Source organism: Bufo gargarizans, chromosome 3, assembly GCF_014858855.1.
Source record: "Bufo gargarizans isolate SCDJY-AF-19 chromosome 3, ASM1485885v1, whole genome shotgun sequence".
Classification (NCBI taxonomy): Eukaryota; Metazoa; Chordata; class Amphibia; order Anura; family Bufonidae; genus Bufo; species Bufo gargarizans.
In genome coordinates, this window is record NC_058082.1 from 206,908,632 (window position 1) to 206,930,042 (window position 21,411).

The following is a 21,411-nucleotide window of genomic DNA, read 5'->3' on the forward strand; positions in this document are numbered from 1 at the left end:
AATACATTTTATTATTATTATTGTGCCCAGCAGTGAGCCCAGTGATGTCAACGGCACTGATGGACAGGCTTTATCGCTGCCCTAGCCGTTTTAAAAGCTAGGGCAGAGCTGGTGACGTCACCGGCAACACTGCTAGGTGGAAGACTCCGCCGAGCAGTGTAAAAATATAATCTAAAAAGCCCTTGTCCTTTGTGATACAGCTGGGCAAGGGATAGCATTGGAGCATGAAACCCCTTTAATGTCCTCCTTCGTTTGGACTTTTAACACAGCAAACAACTTAGCTTAACTTTTTCAGGCAGACCATTCACTGCGGCCAAAGAGGGAAGAAGATGAGTTGCAAAACTAGAGCATCGCACATTACACTAATAAGTATAGTGCTCTTCTGTGGATATCTTCATCTAGGCCTATGAGAAGAACAATACAGCTGTCATACTGTTATCCAAAATCTACACCTACCATTAATAACTCTGATTACCTTGCAGATAACATAGTCCCTCCATAGCAGCAGTAAACTGACTATATATATTGTAAGGGATCGCTCTCTCTCGGGGTGGGGGGTCGCAATCACAGACTTCTCATCTGAGAACAGGGTTCAAGTCCAAATGGTGCTTTATTTTGTCACCACAGCACCAGCACAAACATAAACACAGCAAAAATAAACACCTGCCCGTCTGGGCTCTACCTAATACACTTGTTGTCTCTATCTCACCTATAGAGCGTAGTTCACAACATGGGATTACATCCTGCTTCCTCAGCCATATATGGTCCAGCAGCCTCCAGGCTGTGACCACACCAGCACCTTTGGGGGGAGATGGTCCAGAAGTCCTCCCAACTCTGACCGTGCGACTCTCTTTCCGTAGGCGTCGCAGGGCCCCCCAAACTTCAGGCTTTACAAAGCCTCCTGGCTGAGACCACACAGAGCCTCTCAGGCTTCCTCAGCCTTTCTCCCTCCAAGTCATACACAGAGGGTTATTTTATCCCTCCTTGATTACAGCAGTAGGCCTCACCTGCATCACCTCCGGCAAAAGACAATACATGTAGTGGAAGGGTGTGGGCTGGCAGATCCCACTACCAAACCTATCCCCCAGTCCGCATGAAATCCAGCTCCAGCCCAGAACAACATCTAGACAAAACTGTCTCAGCAAACTACACTTTGCTGAAACCACTGCAGCTTTCTGGATTTCAGTTATCTTACCCAGCTGGGGTATCTGGGTGGGATATACACACCTCCCAGCACTTATACTGTACACATCACCACAATATATATATATATATATATATATATATATATACACAAACCGGATACCAAAAAAGTTGGGACACTAAATAAATTGTGAATAAAAACTGAATGCAATGATGTGGAGATGGCAAATGTCAATATTTTATTTGTAATAGAACGTAGATGACAGATCAAACGTTTAATCCGAGTAAATGTATCATTTTAAAGGAAAAATACGTTGATTCAAATTTTCACGGTGTCAACAAATCCCCAAAAAGTTGGGACAAGTAGCAATAAGAGGCTGGAAAAAGTAAATTTGAGCATAACGAAGAGCTGGAAGACCAATTAACACTAATTAGGTCAATTGGCAACATGATTGGGTATAAAAAGAGCTTCTCAGAGTGGCAGTGTCTCTCAGAAGCCAAGATGGGTAGAGGATCACCAATTCCCACAATGTTGCGCAGAAAGATAGTGGAGCAATATGAGAAAGGTGTTACCCAGCGAAAAATTGCAAAGACTTTGCATCTATCATCATCAACTGTGCATAACATCATCCGAAGATTCAGAGAATCTGGAACAATCTCTGTGCGTAAGGGTCAAGGCCGTAAAACCATACTGGATGCCTGTGATCTCCGGGCCCTTAAACGACACTGCACCACAAACAGGAATGCTACTGTAAAGGAAATCACAGAATGGGCTCAGGAATACTTCCAGAAACCATTGTCAGTGAACACAATCCACCGTGCCATCCGCCGTTGCCAGCTGAAACTCTACAGTGCAAAGGAGAAGCCATTTCTAAGCAAGATCCACAAGCTCAGGCGTTTTCACTGGGCCAGGGATCATTTAAAATGGAGTGTGGCAGAATGGAAGACTGTTCTGTGGTCAGACGAGTCATGATTCGAAGTTCTTTTTGGAAATCTGGGACGCCATGTCATCCGGACCAAAGAGGACAAGGACAACCCAAGTTGTTATCAACGCTCAGTTCAGAAGCCTGCATCTCTGATGGTATGGGGTTGCATGAGTGCGTGTGGCATGGGCAGCTTGCATGTCTGGAAAGGCACCATCAATGCAGAAAAATATATTCAGGTTCTAGAACAACATATGCTCCCATCCAGACGTCATCTCTTTCAGGGAAGACCCTGCATTTTTCAACAAGATAATGCCAGACCACATTCTGCATCAATCACACCATCATGGCTGCGTAGGAGAAGGATCCGGGTACTGAAATGGCCAGTCTGAAGTCCAGATCTTTCACCTATAGAGAACATTTGGCGCATCATAAAGAGGAAGGTGCAACAAAGAAGGCCCAAGACGATTGAACAGTTAGAGGCCTGTATTAGACAAGAATGGGAGAGCATTCCTATTTCTAAATTTGAGAAACTGGTCTCCTCGGTCCCCAGACGTCTGTTGAGTGTTGTAAGAAGAAGGGGAGATGCCACACAGTGGTGAAAATGGCCTTGTCCCAACTTTTTGGGTATTTGTTGACACCATGAAATTCTGATTCAACATATTTTTCCCTTAAAATGGTACATTTTCTCAGTTTAAACGTTTGTTCCGTGATTTATGTTCTATTCTGAATAAAATATTAGAAGTTGGCACCTCCACATCATTGCATTCAGTTTTTATTCACGATTTGTATAGTGTCCCAACTGTTTTGGAATCCGGTTTGTATATATATATATATATATATATATAGTTGAATCATTTGTGTTGACTGCTACAGAAGGACTGACAAAAAGACAGAAGTTTCCCTTTAAATATTCCAAGAGCGAGCTCAGTTTGTACTACCCACATGTACAAACAGCAGTGTGAGTACACACCCAGCACACATTACGCAGAAGCGACAAACACTTTCTACAGGCAGTTGACCTAGATCTAATCGGTCTGCTTTGCTATGTTGTGTTTGTTTGGAGGGTTAAATTCTGTTATTCAGAGGGAATAGAATGTAAAACACAATGTCGTCATTTGCTTTAGAGCAATTAGTGTAATATACGTCGTTAATGTGGCAGCATATTTTATGCCAGTCACATAACTGACAGATGACTCTTCTGTTATCGTGCAATTGTAAAAAACCGCAGCGCTCTCCAGTCTTGATTTCCTCAACGGTTTATTCACCAACACTTTGCGACGTTTCGACCTGTGTGGTCTTTATCAAGCTTGGCTTGATAAAGACCACACAGGTCGAAACGTCGCAAAGTGTTGGTGAATAAACCTTTGAGGAAATCAAGACTGGAGAGCGCTGCGGTTTTTTACAATTGCATCTAAAAGTTGGGGGAGTACGAGACTGACTTCAGACACGGCAGGCACCACCACAAAAGGGACCGGTATTTACCCCTGTTTTCCGTTGTGCTGCTAGATTTAGTTTTTTTCTTCTGTTATCGTGTCACAACAACATAACAGCTTCAGAGCATGTTGCACTAGTACATAATAACCATACAAAGGCTTGCGACATCACTCTGACAAATCAGTCTGTTCTAGTACTTAACAGGAGCCTGTCTGGTCATTTCTACTGCCTTAGGCTGAATGCACACGGCCGTTGTTCACGGCCGTCAGCGGTCCGTGGAACCGCTGGATTCCTCCTGAGAGCAGGAGCGCACGCCGTCATTGGTTGCTATGACGCCGTACGCTCCCTGCTGCCGCCACAGTACAGTAACACACTGGTATAGATCATACCTCTCAGGAGGAATCCAGGCCGCGGTTCCACGGACCGCTGACGGCCGTGAACAACGGCCGTGTGCATTCGGCCTTAAGGACTTGGCACACAAACGTATGAACCCCCCCCACACCAGTGTCCATTCAGGTTTTTATGCGGAACCATTCATTTCAACAGGGTTGCAAAAAAACGAAAATGACTCCATGTGCATTCCGTGTCCATTTCGCTAAAAAATAGAACATGTCCTATTATTGTCCACATTATAGACAAGGATAGGACTGTTCTATTAAGGGCCGGTATTCCGTGAAATTTCCCTACCTGTGTCGCTTCCTGTTGTGACATGGCCGCACCGGACATGACGTTCCCAGCTTTGGAAGGAGGAGGGCCGCGCCGCGCAGGCGCACAGCAACGGGGTAGGGAAATTTCACACTAGAGTTGGGGAGAAGGGGCAATGTAAGGCGCTTGCGCCTTAACTCTCAGCTGGACACCGACACTGCGCATGCGCCGGGAGCCTTCAAAGCGGATAGAGGGTAGGGAAAAATTACGGACCAGTGCGCAATCGCGGCTAACTAATCCCGTCGAGATACACCGTGCCTGCGCACCAGCGGACAGGGAGATCTCTTATACCGAACATCCATCTGATCACCGCGCCTGCGCAGTGTGGGTGTAGGGAGATCTGATGGCCATTTGTTCTGTTAAATCTCCCTACCACTCACTGCATCTTTAGCCAGCTGTGGTGTGAAATTTCCCTACCCCGTCGTTGTGCGCCTGCGCAGCACACCTCCTTTCAAAGCTGGGAAAGCCATGTCCGGTGCGGCCACGTCACAACAGGAAGTGACGAGGGTAGGGAAATTTCACGGAACAGCGGCCCTTATCCTTGTCCTATCCACCTGCTTCCGTGGTGCTTCTTTCCGTTCCGCACCACAAAAATAATATGACATTTTTTTGGCGGTGCGGACAGACCACGGACCCATTCAAGTTGAATGGGTCCAGCCCGCTGCACGGATGTTGCCTGTGCATTGGGGACTGCAATTGCGGTCCCCAATGCACGGAACGGCAGCACAACGGCCGTGTGCGTGAGGCCTAAGTCTGAATTCACACTTCAGTTATTTAATCAGTTATATCCATCAGTTTTTGTGAGTCAAAACCAGTAGTGAAGCCTCTACAGAAAGGAAAGTTCTGCACTGGTTCTGTGTTTTTGACCCGAACCTGGTTTTGGCTCACAATAAGGGTCCATTCACACGTCCGTGTGCCTTTTGCAGGTCCACAAAACACGGACACTGGCAATGTGCGGTCCACATTTTGCGGACCGCACATCGCCGGCACTTAATAGAAAATGCCTAAGGGCTCTTTCACATCTGCGTTCTTTTCTTCCGGCATAGAGTTCCGTCGTCGGGGCTCTATGCCGGAAGAATACTGATCAGGATTATCCTAATGCATTCTGAATGGACAGTCCGTCCTTCAGGATGCATCAGGATGTCTTCCGTTCCGGAACGGAACGTTTTTTGGCCGCAGCAAATAGCGCAGCATGCTGCGCTTTTTGCTCCGGCCAAAAATCCGGAACACTTGCCGCAAGGCCGGATCCGGAATGAATGCCCATTGAAAGGCATTGATCCGGATCCGGCCTTAAGCTAAACGTTGTTTCGGCGCATTGCCGGATGCGACGTTTAGCTTTTTCTCAATGGTTACCATGGCTGCCGGGACGCTAAAGTCCTGGCAGCCATGGTAAAGTGTAGTGGGGAGCGGGGAGCAGCATACTTACCATCCGTGCGGCTCCCGGGGCGCTCCAGAGTGACGTCAGGGCGCCCCACGCGCATGGATGACGTGATCGCATGGATCACATGATCCATGCGCATGGGGCGCTCTGACGTCATTCTGGAGCGCCCGGGGAGCCGCACGGACTGTAAGTATACTGCTCGCCCGCTCCCCACTACTACTATGGCAACCAGGACTTTAATAGCGTCCTGGGTGCCATAGTAACACTGAAAGCATTTTGAAGACGGATCCGTCTTCAAATGCTTTCAGTTCACTTGCTTTTTTCTGGATCCGGCGTGTAATTCCGGCAAGTGGAGTACACGCCGGATCCGGACAACGCAAGTGTGAAAGAGGCCTAATCTTGTCCGCAAGATCTTGTCGGACAACAATAGGACATGTTCTATTTTTTTCAGGAACGGAATTGCGGACCCGGAAGTGAGGATCCGCAATTCCGGATCCGGGCAGCACATTGTGCGGCCCCATAGAAATGAATGTTCCAATTGCGGACGTGTGAATGGACCCTAAGACCCTGAATCCTGATGTAAACCTGCCAAACGTATGCCAAATTGTCTCCCTTTTGGCAATTCAGCCTATGGGCATGTTAGCAAATACTTTGGGTGATTTTCCCAGGGTATATGTCAAACATGCTCATGAACTAATCTGCCTGTGATAAAGTCACCACGGTTTCCGTGCAGAATGTCGCTTGCTGGCGAGAATTTAAATTCCATATGGGAAACAAAAATCTGCAGCCATATGAATAGCAATTTGAATGTCCACTGTAAATAATAGAGTGCGGTAATATTCGTAGGACCCAAGTTATAGCCCAAATTGGTGTTCATCACGATAGACATTGGGCCCTGGCCTCGTTGGAGTGGCCGTTTTTGATGAGGGTCATGGGGAGGTTCGGCTTTGGGCCTAGGTTCATGCAGTGGATCCGGATATTATATAGATGCCCTAGAGCTAACATCCTAGTGAATGGCACGACTTCAGCTTACTTTAACTTGCTGAGAGGTACGAGGCAGGGTTGCCCCCTCTCCCCCCTCTTGTTTGCCATTGCCATTGAACACTTGGCCATTCGGATCCGGCAAGATCTAATATATTCTGGAGTTAGTATGGATGGGAGGGAAGACAGAGTAGGCCTCTATGCGGATGACCTCATTCTATTTCTTGATAGACTGGACATCTCTCTACCACGGGCAATCACTATTATAGAAGTGTTTGGGAAGTATTCAGGGCTACTCATTAATTGGTCCAAGTCAGCACTAATGCCTTTGTGGAACTCTGACTGGCCTGATGTCTGGCATAACCTCAAGATAGTGGATCATTTTAAATATTTGGGGGTTTATATTACTAGAGAGCCGAGGGAGGCCTACACTAAAAATATTGCCCCGCTGGAACATGTCTTTTCTGGTAAATTTAAAATTTGGAGAACACTTCCTATATCGATCATGGGAAGAATCAATTTGATAAAGATGATCCTTTTACCTAAGGGGCTATACCTATTGGAACATGCTTGTACTCCAATACCGCGTAGTTTCTTTGACCGTCTTCACTCACTAATGGGTCAGTTCGTTTGGGGCAGAGCTAGACATAAACTTGCCTTGCACACTTTGCAGCGCTCTAATTTGCGGGGCGGTGCAGCGCTGCCAGACTTCCATTTATACTTCCTTGCAGGCCAGTTGAGATTTCTGGTTAACTGGGTGGATGGAAAGCCTCTGTTGAACATGGAATTTTACTTACAACAGTATTTGGGACAGTCGAGTCTATGGCCGGTGCTGGAGGGGGCTGAGTCTGTATCTGGGAAACTGCTGCAGATTCACAAGTTGGCACAGCAGGTCTGGAGAGATGCCAAATTGCGTCAATACCAGGACTGGCCGGATGATATCCCCTTATGGGATAATCCATTATTCCCGCACTTGCAGTCTATAGAAGGCACTCACACTTGGGTGTCTGCAGGTATAACTGCGCTAAGGGACTTGTATAAGGATGGCATCCTCTATTCCTTCTCCCAGGTTCAGGAGAAATTTGGGTTGGAGCGTACTCAATTCTTTAGATATCTGCAGATCAGACATGCCTTGCGCGAGCAATTTAGGGACCGGAACAGGGCCATTTCCTCCTATCCTTTGATCGGAGTCATTAAATCACAGGGACCAAAGGGCATAATCTCAGCTCTGTATACTTACCTGCTGGGGTTGCGGATGGCCTCACAGCCCATACTGGCTGAGACTAGATGGAAAGGGAACATTCCCCACCTCACTGCAGAAGAATGGGTGGATGCACTGGAGGCTGTGATTCGTGTGTCACCCTCGGTTAACAATAGGCTCATCCAATTGTTTATGCTGCACCGCAGTTACCTGACTCCTACCAGGCTGCATAAGATGGGCAGAATGTCCCAGCCGGATTGCCTTAGGTGTGCTCATAGCAATGCCGACTTCTGGCATATGATGTGGGAGTGCGGACACATCAGATCATATTGGCGTGATGTGCTTGCAATCTTATCATCCCTAGGAATGGGCCCTATACCTCTGTGTCCCAAGGTTTGCCTGCTGGGTATTTTGGATAATGATGGGTGGACTCACTATAATAAAATACTTCTGAGCGAATCCCTTTTTATGGCCCGCAAAGTGATTGCCATTAAGTGGATGGCGGAGGAATACCCTACAGTAGGCATATGGAAGAAACTTGTCAACCAGATTATACCGTATGAAAAAGTACTTTATGTGAACAGAAAATGTCCTGAGAAATTTCAAAAAGTGTGGGGTCTGTGGTGTGATTCTAACCTGACTACCTCGCCTGGTTCTGCAGTGTCTGTGGATTCTTGAGATGTTGCGCTGGGAATGATATGCGTTTTTCCTGAGCCTCATGGAATGTACTATTTATCAGGAATGTATGCAGGTCCTATATGACAAGTTTAGTACGGAATGATGTGCTCTGTTGTACCTATGCCAGATATAACTGATGTACCTGTCAATGTATGCTGCATGCAACATATTCTGTGTGCGTTTGTCTGTACCGTGTAAGTGCCTTGTTACTCTTTTTCAATAAAACGAGTTTAAAAAAAAATAATAGAGTGCGCATTTCACATGGATTTCAGCGTGGAGTACTCAGTGTGTAAAAAATGTGTTAATGGGATTTTCTGGGAGTTCGATATTGATGGCTTATCCTCAGGATAAGGCATCAATATCTGACCAGTGGAGGTCTGACTCCTGGCACCCTCACCGATCTACATTCAAAGAGCTGATCGACTGGGGTGCTGGGAGTTGGACCCCGGCCAATCTGATATTGATGACCTATCCTGAGGATAGGTCATCAATGCGAGAAAAACGTCTTCTGAGACTTTAATACTGATTACCCATCCTCTGGATAGATCATCAGTATCTGACGGGTGGGGGTCCGACACCCTGGAAGCCCACCGATCAGCTGTTTGAGAAGGCACGACTGCTTGCAATCTCTCAGTTTCCCTAGGCCAGAGACAATGTGGCCAAGGCACAGCTCAGCCCAACAGAAGTGAATGGGGCTGAGCTGTAATACCAAGCACAGCCTCTGTACAATGTACGGCGCTGTGCTTGGTAAGCATAGAGAACGCTGTGGAGCCGATGCCTTCTCAAACAGCTGATCGGGGACCTGGGTGTCGGACCCCCACCGATGAGGTACTGATGACCTATCCAGAGGTTATCCTTTGAAACCCTTTTTAATTATAAGAAAGTTAGGAAAACCCATGAACTAAATAACACTATCATTAACATGGATGCACTGTTGTCTTCATCAAGACTATCCCAAATTTGCTTGCCGTTCATTAACGTGACGCTTCTCAAGATTTGCCTCTAAATAGTTCCTATGATACTATTTTCAGCGTAATTCCTAGTAAACACCAGCTGCACTGACATTTAACACAGAGGATTTTTGACACTGTCAGAAAACGCTTTTGCTTCTCCTGATCATAGGTAGCAATCTTCTGCCTGTCAGGTATTTCTGGAGGAAACCACCCAAGGGTAGGCACGATGGTGACTTTTGATGCTGGCTTATGGCAGGTGCATAATTTATCATTATTTAAATATTAATACCTTGATTCTAAATCTCCAGCCCGCATGGTACCAATTCTAAACTTACAAAGAAAAAACACCTAAAAATACACTTTACCATTACGAGACTGCAGCCAAAGCCTTGACCTACCAGCTAAAAAGCAATGGAGTCAAGAGCTGTTTTCTCTGGGTTTAGCGCACTGCAAGGCATCTGAGCAGGTGGTAACCTTCACAGAACAATTACACTGAGTGCTACGCTTACATAATAATCCCAACATATCAGAAAACAAGTTCCCAATCTCTGTAGATAGCGGTTTTGTGTCTGTCACCTTTCCATTCTATTTTCTGACAGGTAATGGCCACTTGTATAGCAACACAATCCACATTTGTCTGCAGAGAACTTGTTCCATTCTTCAGCGCAGTTCTTCAACCTAGATTCAGATATGATTCATCACATAGCTCTAAATATGGAGACAAAGATTAACTGGATTCCTTTGGGTTGGCTATACATACACATTAGATGTACTGGCTGATAATGTGTACAGGGCCTCCCAACTCTCCTGCAATGACAGATGTCGGGAGAGGTAAGGACTGGGCAGTTGGATTTCCACTGGCTGATCCTTTTGTTCTCGGGGAGAAAAGCCAGAGGAGTCTGGCAGTGGCTCCCTTCCCTCTACCTTCACAGAGCACATGCGTGCGCTGCCGAGTCAAGCATGCAAGTGTATTGGGTGATCGGGGGTGATCTTAAATGTATGGCCAGCCTTTGTCATGTGCCCTGCATTTGCATCAAGGGCTGGTTTTAACTATTGATTATTGTTTTTATGAAGACACTAACTGAAGGGCTTCGCACGGGTATATTTAATCTATTTAATTTAATGTTTGTGTGTGTCGTTTAAAGATATCAACAGTATCCACTATAACAGTGACCTCCACGGCCCCCCACCCCTTAACACTGCCCCCCACCCCCACAGTGCCCCGTCTCCTTAAGGCCGGGTTCACACATAAGAGTACCCGATAAGCGCTGTTTACAAGCGTGCTTATCGGGCGTTTACATACATGCGAGTGGAACAAGCAAACGCCCATTGTCGCGCGTTCCCGCTAGGTCTATGTGCGGGAACACGCAACAATGCGCCCCAAAGAAGCTCCTGTACTTCTTGGGGCGTCGGGCGTTTTACAGCGCGATCGTACGCGCTGTAAAGCGCTCAGGTGAGAACCATGCCGATAGGGAAGCATTGGTTTTTGCTTGTTGAGCGTTTTACAGCGCGTAGGAACACACTGTAAAACGCTTGTGTGAACCCAGCCTCAAATGGGACCTCCACAGCAGCCCACCCCCTTAACTTTGACCTTTACAGCAGCCTGCCTCTTTAACAGTGAGTTACACAGCACCCCAACACCCTTGACAGTGACCTCTACAGCACCTGCCCCTTAACACTGACCATAGGCTACAGTCCCCTTAACTGACCTCCACCATTCCCGGCCCCCTTAACAGAGACCTTCACAGCGACTGCCCCTTCAACAGTGACAGCCACAGTACACCGCTCCCTTAACAGAGTGACCTCCACTGTACCCCTTTCCCTTAACAGTGACCTCACAGTACCCCGCTGCCCCTTTAACAGTGGCCTCAACAGTCCCTTCCTCCCTTAACAGTGACCTCCACAGCAGCCTGCCCCTTAACAGCAACATCCACAGCGCCCTCCACCGCGGCCGCCCCTTTATTAGTGACCTCCAGAGTACCCGGTCTCCTTAACATTGATTTCCTCATTAACCCGCCCCTTTAACAGTGACCTCCACAGAGCTCCGTTCCCTTAAAATGTGACTTCCACCTCACCCCACCCCCCCTTAACAGTGACCTCAACAGCACCCCGCTCCTTAACACTGACCTTAATAGCGGACTGTCCCCTTAACTGTGACCTCCACCATCTCCTGCCCCTTTAACAGTGACCTCCACAGCGGCCGCCCCTTTATTAGTAACCTCCACAGTACCCCATCTCCTTAACAGTGATTTCCACAACACCCCGTCCCCTTAACAGTGGCCTCTACAACAATCTGCCCCCTAACACTGACCTCCATAGCGGACCGTCCCCTCAACTGTGACCTCCACAGCAGCCTGCCCCTAGGGCAGCCAGAGGTCCGGTTTTAGGCCGGACAGTCCGGCTTTCAGACTCCCTGTAGGGAGAAATTCACCCTCCCTCCCACCCCTGCAGCTGACAGAAGTTGATTTTTACCTTCATTTTTTTCAATCCCCGTTGGCTGCGGAGTGGGAGGGGGCATGGCCTAACCGGGTCAAGGACGTAGCTTAGCGGGACCTGGGGGCGGGGTTTTTAAGTCCGTCTTTTGAGAGTGGCCTGAATGGCCACCCTACCTGCCCCCTTAACTGTGACCTACACAGCACTCCGCTCCCTTAACAAGGTCATCCATAGCGCCCTGCCCCTTTAAAGCTGACCTGCAGCAGTGAAGAGAAATGGCTGGGTTGTTATGGAAACCTGGTGTAAAACTGTGTGTATGTGGAGACTAAGGACCTGCGAGCTTCTATTGACTGTTAAAGGACATGTGACCGTGTGCATGGCAGTTGGTATATGAAGTTGGGATATGAAGAGAAAGATCTGCAGGCTTCTATTGGCTAATGTAAATCATTTGATGTGCCATATTTGCATTTGTTTGGGAATATCTCAGGAACGGTACGTGCTAGAGAGCTGAGACCCAGTCTAAAACCTTCCCGGACACCTGATGTACCTGTGTGCCAAATTTGTGATTGTAAACGCGACAGTGCGGATTCCTTTAGCGGACATACATACATACATACACTCAGCTTTATATATTAGCTAATGGTAATCTAGGCTCAATTAACATCTGCATCATAATTTGCACTCTCCACAAGGAGAAATATTACCCTTGCGGATCCCCGACAGAGGCCTCTCACCCAGCTAAGCCAGTTCTCTCTGCTCTACACTGATGATGGTAAATTACTCCAAAACAGCTGTCAACAGATAAGGTACTGGCTTAGCTATAGCCCTAAATTATGTCTTAAGTCCTGTTGTAAAAAGCTCAAAACACTGATTTATAGGACAGCGGCCTTCTAACTGGTGGGTGGCATAAGGGGCAAAGCTTTCTTTTCGGAAAAAGCTAATTTACATAGAGCATTGCATGGCTTATCAGACTCTTTATGCCTACTAAGCACTTTCCAGAAGGAGAAATAATACCCCCAATCCACAACAAAGCCCCCTCACCCAGCTAAGACTGTGTTTACATCCTATTTTTCCCCTACATTTAGAGTGTACGTCAGGAAACTACAGGGACTACGTTGTGCCCTCGGTCGGGCCCTAGGGATATAAATATTTAAAAATGGTCACAGGACCAACCAATGCCCACCTTTTTCTGAAATATTTTAATACTTTACTTTTATTCAAACTAATTAGATTACAAAATAAACAGGCCCAAATCAAAAAGGAATACTTTAAAATTAACAGTTGTTCAGCTTGGGTACGGCCTTTATATATGAGGGACTCAGCAGTACTTTTCGTAGGGGGAAACGTGTCTGTGGTCAGATGGAAAATCCACAGAAGATCCATCCTGTGAGGATTTTTCATTGATAATTCAACTCAGAAATAAACAAATTAACAAATATTTTTTTAAGGGAGTCTGTCAGCAGCTTTGATAATGCTAAACTGCTGACAGCACTAGGTAGGGGCTCGGGACAGCAGGACAAACATACCTATTGTTTAGCTTTTATTATTAAATCAGGAGTAGTGTAAATATGAACATTTAGTCTGCCAGGTTCTGCTTCTGCAAGTGCCCAGGAGCCAAACCTACAGTATGAAGTGCTTTCTGCACTGAACTGCTTCACAACCCCTCTCTTCTGCAGAGAGCACTTCTTTGTCTCCAGTACACTTGCAAGAGTAGAACCTGACAGAATAAAAGTTCATATTCACACTACTCCTAATAATAAGATTGTTTATACTGGTCTCCCCAGCCCCTACATAGTGCTGTCAGCAGTTTAGCATGGTCAAAACTTCTGACAGATTCCCTTTAAGCTTTATTATTAACCCTTTCAGATTAAAGAGGTGAACTGAGCTTTTTTCCGCTGAGAATTGCTCATGCAGATAGTAAGGTGCTTTCAGTGATCCCTTTATTATTTATGTAGTACATCTAAGGCTACTTTCACACTCGTGTTTTGGGCGGATCAGTCATGAATCTACAAAAACTGATCCGTTACAATAATACAGCCGCATGCATCCGTCATGAACGTATCCGTTTGTATTATCTGTAACATAGCCAAGACAGATCCGTCATGAACTCTATTGAAAGTCAATGGGAGATGGATTCGTTTTCTATTGTGCCAGATTGTGTCAGTGCAAACAGATCCGTCCCCATTGACTTACATTGTGTGCCAGGACGGATCCGTTTGGCTCAGTTTCGTCAAGTGGACAGCAAAACGCTGCAAGCATCGTTTTGGTGTCCGTCTCCGAAGCGGAATGGAGACTGATCGGAGACAAACTGATGCATTCTGAGGGGATCCTTTTCCATTCAGAATGCATTAGGGCAAAACTGATCCGTTTTGGACCGCTTGTGAGAACCCTGAACGGATCTCACAAACGGAAAGCCAAAACGCCAGTGTGAAAGTAGCCTAAAACTGATCGCAGTTGTTGCCAGACTTTCCAAGCTAACTGCACAAACAACAAACAACCAGCAGATTGTGATATTTACCCTACAGTAAGATAACGCTTAGAATCAGGTTAAAAGGTAAAAAAGTGTCAATGCACTGTAGCACAGTGGTCACATTATGTCGAGTGTACCTGATAGGGCCTTTTACATAGAGCGATGATCGGCCGAACGATCATTCATACGAATGTTCATTCATGATCACTGTCCGGTATAAAGGTGTCTAGCGACCAAACACTAAAACATGGGTTTCCAAAACTATTTTATTCAGCAGCACATTCACTTGTGCTGACACTTATGTAACTGTATGAGACGACAGGGGAATGAATGATCACACCAACACTCATTCGTTCAAACTTCTCGTGATAACGGGATCATGAAAATGAAAGTAAATGAGCACCAATAAACTTGCTATTGATAATCGGCGAACATTACTGGCTGTTTATCTGCCTGTATAAAAAGTCCCTTACACTAAAATTCTTACCAGAAGTGTCCTCTTACCCTTTGTTTCCCACTACAATGTCTTCCCTGCTAGAGATGCTCTAGTGAACTCTAAAAGGCCCCATATAAACTACTGTTGGCCAAACTTGTGTTTTTTCAGCGGGACTGGCTGACAGTCTAATGTGTAAGGGGAGCTTCGGACAAGAGAGAGGGATTGGGTCTTTTGATTTTCAGCACCCGATCCTTTTGTCTTGGGAGGTAAGCCACCAGAGGTGACTGGCAGAGGTTGTCTCCACTGAAAACACCTACACACTCAGTCAAGCTGAGAAGGCATGTGTATAGGGGAATCTGGAGAGATAGCTGTTGGATGAATGAGCATTCGGACGGCAGCTCTCTAATGTGTATGGGCCCCTTAGAAAACGCTGGACAGTAGTCTAGTTGGAGGCACACTGGCTGACGGAATGGGACTCGAGCAGGAATTATGTGATACATCTCTTCAGTTCTGTGACCTGCCCTTGTTGTGCAGTATGTCTTGCTTTGATCCCTTTGGAGACTGTCTGTGCTCCAGGTTAGAGTTCATATCTCAAGTTTGTGTCTGGACTGTTCTGCTTACGTCTGTCCGATTTCTGAACTATTGTAGTATGCCTTACCCTGTATACATTCTTTGTACTCCGTGTGCTTCACCTCGTCATGGATTGTATGTGCTCTGCTAGAGTTCTGCACCGCTGTATCTGAACTGTGTCCTTTAGTGACAGTGTGAGTGTCCTGTGCACCCTTCCGACTAGACTTCTTGACCACTGCTGTCCAGTATCCGCTAGGTTTGAATTAGTTCCTGTAGTCAGTCTTGCTAAGTTATTGCACATGTATTCACTATGTCTGACTGTTCCTGTAATCCGCATGACCGGGTTCCTGAAGTATGCCCGTCGGCAAGTGCTTCAAGTTTTGTCTCTTGCCTGTATTATGTGTTTGCTTTGGATTTTGCCTGTATTCTAACTGGTTTTGAATTTGTGCCAAGTCTGTGCCTCTGGTGCCTGGCACTAGTGTCTCTGACCCGTGTGTTTCAGCTACCAACTACACCGGGATCATCCCAGGAAGTAGAGGCCTGGTTGCTAACCCACAGCACACTCCACATCCCTGTATAGGGGTTAAAGGGTGAATACCTGGGAGGCTCCAGAAAAACGCCCTACGGTCGCCAAACCACTTAGCTGGCACAGTAATTCCACAACCATGTAGATGTATGCAGACCTTATCTGTGTGTATAGTGTCACTATCCTTATTTTCACCTCTAACAGTACAATAGAGATGTTACTAAAATCCCTGCCTCTGCTCACCCTGTGGTAGTCTACATAGATTTTTCTTTATATAGGCCCCTGATCATAAATTAGGTGCATCTTTCCGGCGGTCCATGTCCATGGAGTGAAATCTATTCTAGCACACAACATTTACTCCTGGAAACAGGTATAAATGCAAACTAATTTGCATGGGCCCATGGCCACTCCACAGTGTCGAGGATGGCATAAGAATGCCTGTGCGACAAAATATTGGCGTACCGCTGTTAGTAAATGACTCCCACTATTTCTAGAACTCTCCTCTTCCTCCTTAAAGGGAACCTGTCATCAACTTTATGCTACCCATACTAACAGCAGAATAAAGTAGAGACAGGTGAGATGATTTCAGGGGTCTGTCAATTAAAAGTTAAAAGTAAGTGGTTGCCGAGAACCAACATCACAATCATTGCAGACTGGGCCTGGAAAAGAGTCACGACCACCTGAGAAGAGTCATGGTTATTCATGAAGTCCTGCTCTCTGCTCACCTGCTGATGGCTGACAGTCTTCTACCTAGTTTTCTCGCTTTCTGTCTAGTAGAGAACTGCCAATCATCAGCAGATGGGTGAGAGAGCAGGAGATTAGGAATAACCATGACTCTTCTCAGGTAGATTTGACTCTTATTAAGGCCTCTGCTGCAATGATTAAGCAACCACTTACATTTAGGTCATGAGTGACACACCGCTGAGATCAGTATTTCTGTCAGTACTTTACTCTGTCCTCAGTGAGGTCAGCATAAAGTTGATGACACGTTCCCTTTAATCACACTCCTGCAAACGGCCTGGCTTTAGGATACTTTAATTATTTCCGCTACAGCATATTTTGCAGCTATAATGAGGATGACAGTACAGAGATTATTAGGTGCCATACTGAATATACATGCAGCCTGTAAGTGAACAAAAGCCTCCGAACAGCACAAAGCTGCCCTCACAGGCTGCGGATTTTGTTGAATAATTTTTCACGACTGAAAATCATTTCCTTTCACCTGAATAGTGCTTGCAGAAATCCATGTGCTTGCCGCCCCATTCATATGAATGGAACTGATTTTTAGTCGCGGACAATTCTGCAAAAAAATCTGCAGCGTGGGAAGACCCTGATAATATTAATAATAGGTCATCAATATCTGATCAGGGGGGTTCTGACTTCTGGCACCCTCAATAATCAACTGTTCCGGTAGCACTATGGCCTTTTCCTAGGCCACTGACGTTATGTTCATTGGTCACATCGCCTATATGCAGCTCAGTCCCATTCAACTGAATGTACGACGCCATGGTTGGTTTGCTGTGAGGATGCAGCAGCGCTCATGGAGTGCCGAAGCCTCTTCATTTAGCTAAACATCTGGTTTGATGCTGCTGCAGCCAATAACTGGCCACAGCAGTGACCTCCTCCCTTTGCGTCACGTCAAATGGTCAAATGACGTAAACGTAGCAGGTCACTGCTGCGGCCAGCAATTGGCTGCAGCGGCGTCAAACCAGAAGTTTATATCCAGGGACCTGAGTGGAGCAGCTGATGCTAGAGAGCACAGGAGCCAGTGTCGAGAAACAGGTAAGTATGCTTACCTTCGCAAGTCTTTCCAGGATGGGGGGGGGTTTACCATCCTCCCCTTAATAAATTAACCTCAAAGCATATTACTAAGCCGCATAGCTCTTCCTTATACAATACGTATAAGACTGTACACCCCTGTAATGTCTATAAGCTCTTTCCCACTGCAGCAGCCTGACCAGCCTGATGGAACATACAGCAGTATATAGTCAGCAGCACAGTCGGCAGGCAGAACATTTCCCCTTCCTGTATACGTGCAGGCCGAGTGGACACGCTGATCCCTCTTCTGATAACAGTTCTCTCTTCAGATAAAAGTTGTTTTTAAAGAGACTCTGACATTCCTGTTTTCATAGCTCCATGCATTCTCCATGTAATAACAATTCTGGAACATCTATTCTTATGGCTCTATGTTGTGCCATTCCTCTATTATTTCTGCTAGAAGTTATGAATCAATTGCTAGCAGTCGGCCCTGCAAAAAAGATAGAGCATGTCCTATTCTTGTCTGCAATTCTACGATAGCAGCGGCCTCGTGCGGTCTGCAAATTGCGGAATGCACACGGGCCGGTATCCGTGTTTTGCAGATCCGCAAAACACTACGGTTATGTAAATGTAGCCTTAGGGTGCATTCACACGACCCAAGAATAGGACATATATTTTCGGAACGGAATAACGGATGCGGCCAGCACACGGTGTGCTGTCTACATCTTTTGCAGCCCCATTGAAATAAATGGGTCCAATCCCATTCTGCAAAATTGCGGAACAGATGTGAACCAAGAATTCCGGTGGCGTGAATGCACCCTTACAGTGGGGTTTTAACAAACTCCACTCACAGATTCTCGACATGCTGCAGATTTCCAAATCCGCTCCATCCCTATATTTCGTGGAAATTCTGCACAATTTCATTCATTGCTATGCTGTAGCTGCATCCACATGGGACGTAAATTGAATGGAAAAATAAAAAAATCTGTTACAGATTCGCCACGGAATTTGAGACAAAATCTACTGGAAAAAAAATCCTGTCAAAAATTGCTGCAGATTTAGAATCCCCACTGCACATTGATTTCCACCCGTATAAGGCCTGTTTCACACTAGCATTCAGAGATGTGGCAAGCAGTTTCCGGCTCTCTGGATTTGGAATGGCCAGACGGTGCCAACCCCATAAACTATAATGGGGACCGGCGGAGATCCAGCCACAACTGGGCAAATATGCTGAGAATTGGCGGGACTAAAACTGCTGCGGGCATTGGTATTTGTCCGGCTGATTCTTGGCATATTTGTAGGGTTGGTCTAAGCTACAAGTCCCAGTCCAACCAACGGTCTGATGACCTGATCTGACTGCATCAAAAGGGATCTACAATACTGTCAGTGTGGGTCATTAGACCCATGGTCAGCCCGATGCTTCAGGCCATAATACAGGTTCACAAATGTGCCCATAGTGAACTGATGTGACTGAGGCCTTTCCAATGACGGTCTCTTATCTCACGGGATCTTGTGTCACACATATGAATGACGCGGCGGTCGAGCACAAGCCCTCCTACTCCATGCAGCTCTATAGGACTGCTGGATATAGACAAGCTCTTGGTTAGGTTCGGCTGTCCCACAGACTTTGAAAGGAGTGGTGGTGCGCATGTCTCAATCATCGCTCCATTCAATTGGGAGGCACAACACCCATGTTCTCATGACTGGTGAAGGTCCCAGTGTTCAGACCCCACTGATGGAACATCCCCCAGTGGATGACAATAACTTGCTACCTGATGCCCCCAGCCACCCACTGTGCACAGAGGTACAACACAACCTAACCCAATTAACTTGCATGCGCAGGAAAAACGCTAAAGGAATGCCCGTCCCTTTGTTCTCCAAACAGTTGGGGTCACACAGTACTATGCCATTTGGGTATATCCTTTTAATTGGCACAGTGGGACAGTGGGACTAGTAGCCTGGAGACTTGGCTCCTGGAGTCCGTTTAGATGTAGTCAACATGTGCGTTTAGATGTAGTCAACATGTGAGAGCTTTCTATTAGGCACAGAAGAGAGTACGGACTAGTGCTATGAGACCACTTACCCAGCTCCAAAGCCGTGTCGAATTTTTCTAATGCACCTATCAAGTCATTGTTCTCCCACAGTGCATCTCCTTCAGAGGACAATCTCCGTACATTGGTCTCCACGCTGAACCACTTCTCTATCAAGTTCCCCAAGACCACATCAACCCTCGGGTCCACACAGGGTGCTTTATACCCCTCCGCTTTGCGTTTTATTCTATTGGTGCAGCTGCTACATTCAGGTGATTTTCTGTCACACACGCATCTCTTACAAAAAGAATGGCCACAATTTAAAGTGACCGGATCCAGTAGTAGAAGCCCGCACACTGGGCAGGAGAAGAGGTCACATTCCGGGGATTGCTCAGGGTTTGGAGGGTTGCCTTTAGGGCAGGTGGGTTCTGTTCCTTGGTTCCCTTCATTCTCACTCTTCTTCTTGGCACATGGTAATTTTAGTTCTTTCTCTCTGATGTTCTGGGCGATGCTTTCTACCAGTATGCCAAGCTCCTCTGGACAAAGCTGGCGTAGAGATGCCGCCCTTGTGTAAGAGGCCAAAGCATCCGCAACTCGTCCAGCCAAAGCCAAAGCCTTTCCTTTCTTCAGATATAAAGATCTCTCCGGCTGGGGCAGCTCGTCTAGCTGAGACCCGTAGATCTCTGCTGCCAGTTCAAAGTTACCAGCCTTGAAGGCTTCTTCTGCCACCCCTAGCATCTCAGAAGAAAGGCCAGGGGGGTGAAGAGTAAAGGGGTCAGAAAGCTGCAAAGATCTTACCTCCATTTTTAGAGACTTGCCACCTCACCAGAGGTCAGTCAGGGGCTATTGTCCATCACAGGGGGCAGACTGGCACACGTACTCCTCAGGAAGGCCATTCTATGGTCACACAGCTTGGGTACTTCCAGTGGCACAGTCCTTTGTTTCCTGTGGAGGGCAATGATTACAGTGCCAGGGTACAGGAGTTTCCAGGATGTCCCGATGCCTCAATATCCATTGCAGCACATGGGCCATGCCCACCGGAGCTGCCAGCACCGTATCCAAGTTGGCACCACGCTGTCATTGCCTCAGTGCAGCACTCGCCTTCGGCTCTGAACAAGAAAAGGACGGTGATGCTCTATCCGTGCAGATATGGAAACCTTATCCCCAGGCCTGGTCCGGGCAGTGTATGGGCACTACTATGGTCTTTGTGCCCCGTCTAGCTCTCTGCCTACAAGTTCCCCTCCTGATTCTATCCCATAAGCAGTGACCTCATCACACGAGGTGGAGACTGGAGCGTGACGTCACAGCCCGGCCTCTTAAAGAGGCACCGGTTGGCGCTGTAGGCGGAAGTAGATATATGGTTACAGTGGTAGAAACGGATAGGAGGATTATTGCCTAATAGCAGGGCGGACGGTGTGGGCGACATCCAGAGCTCCTGTAAAATACCATTACTATTACTAATACTGCCTACACTGAAGTGAAGTCACGGCCATAGCTATAGTCGCCGAAGTGCTGCCCCCTTGTGGCTGGTAGCGGGACCGTCTTCTGGCGAGTTCGGGATAACACGTGAACCGTGCTCCCAGCCCCCACCCTGGAGTAGTTTATGTAACCAGCTGTGGGGTGGTATATAACGTCTGGCACACGTCAGGCCCGGGTCACCCGCTCCTCTACAGATTAGACCGAGGAGTGACGGGACAATGATATGTGTGCCCGTACATGGCACAGGGGAGAGGAGCCTGAGGGACATTTATCATTTGCTGCTGGTTTTTGTGTCAGTTTTAAGTCT

At 46.8% G+C, this 21,411-nt stretch overlaps 1 protein-coding gene across 1 annotated transcript in view; it reads right to left on the reverse strand.

The window, feature by feature from the left end:
• LONRF2 (LON peptidase N-terminal domain and ring finger 2) overlaps nt 1–20,826 on the reverse strand; it is a 59,783-nt gene extending 38,957 nt beyond the window's left edge. Inside the window, exon 1 of the mRNA XM_044285560.1 lies at nt 19,679–20,826. Within this exon, the coding sequence (XP_044141495.1) occupies nt 19,679–20,429 (751 nt within the window). The 5' untranslated portion in view covers nt 20,430–20,826. The remainder of the gene's footprint in view (nt 1–19,678) is intronic.
• Between the last annotated feature and the right edge of the window lie 585 nt (nt 20,827–21,411).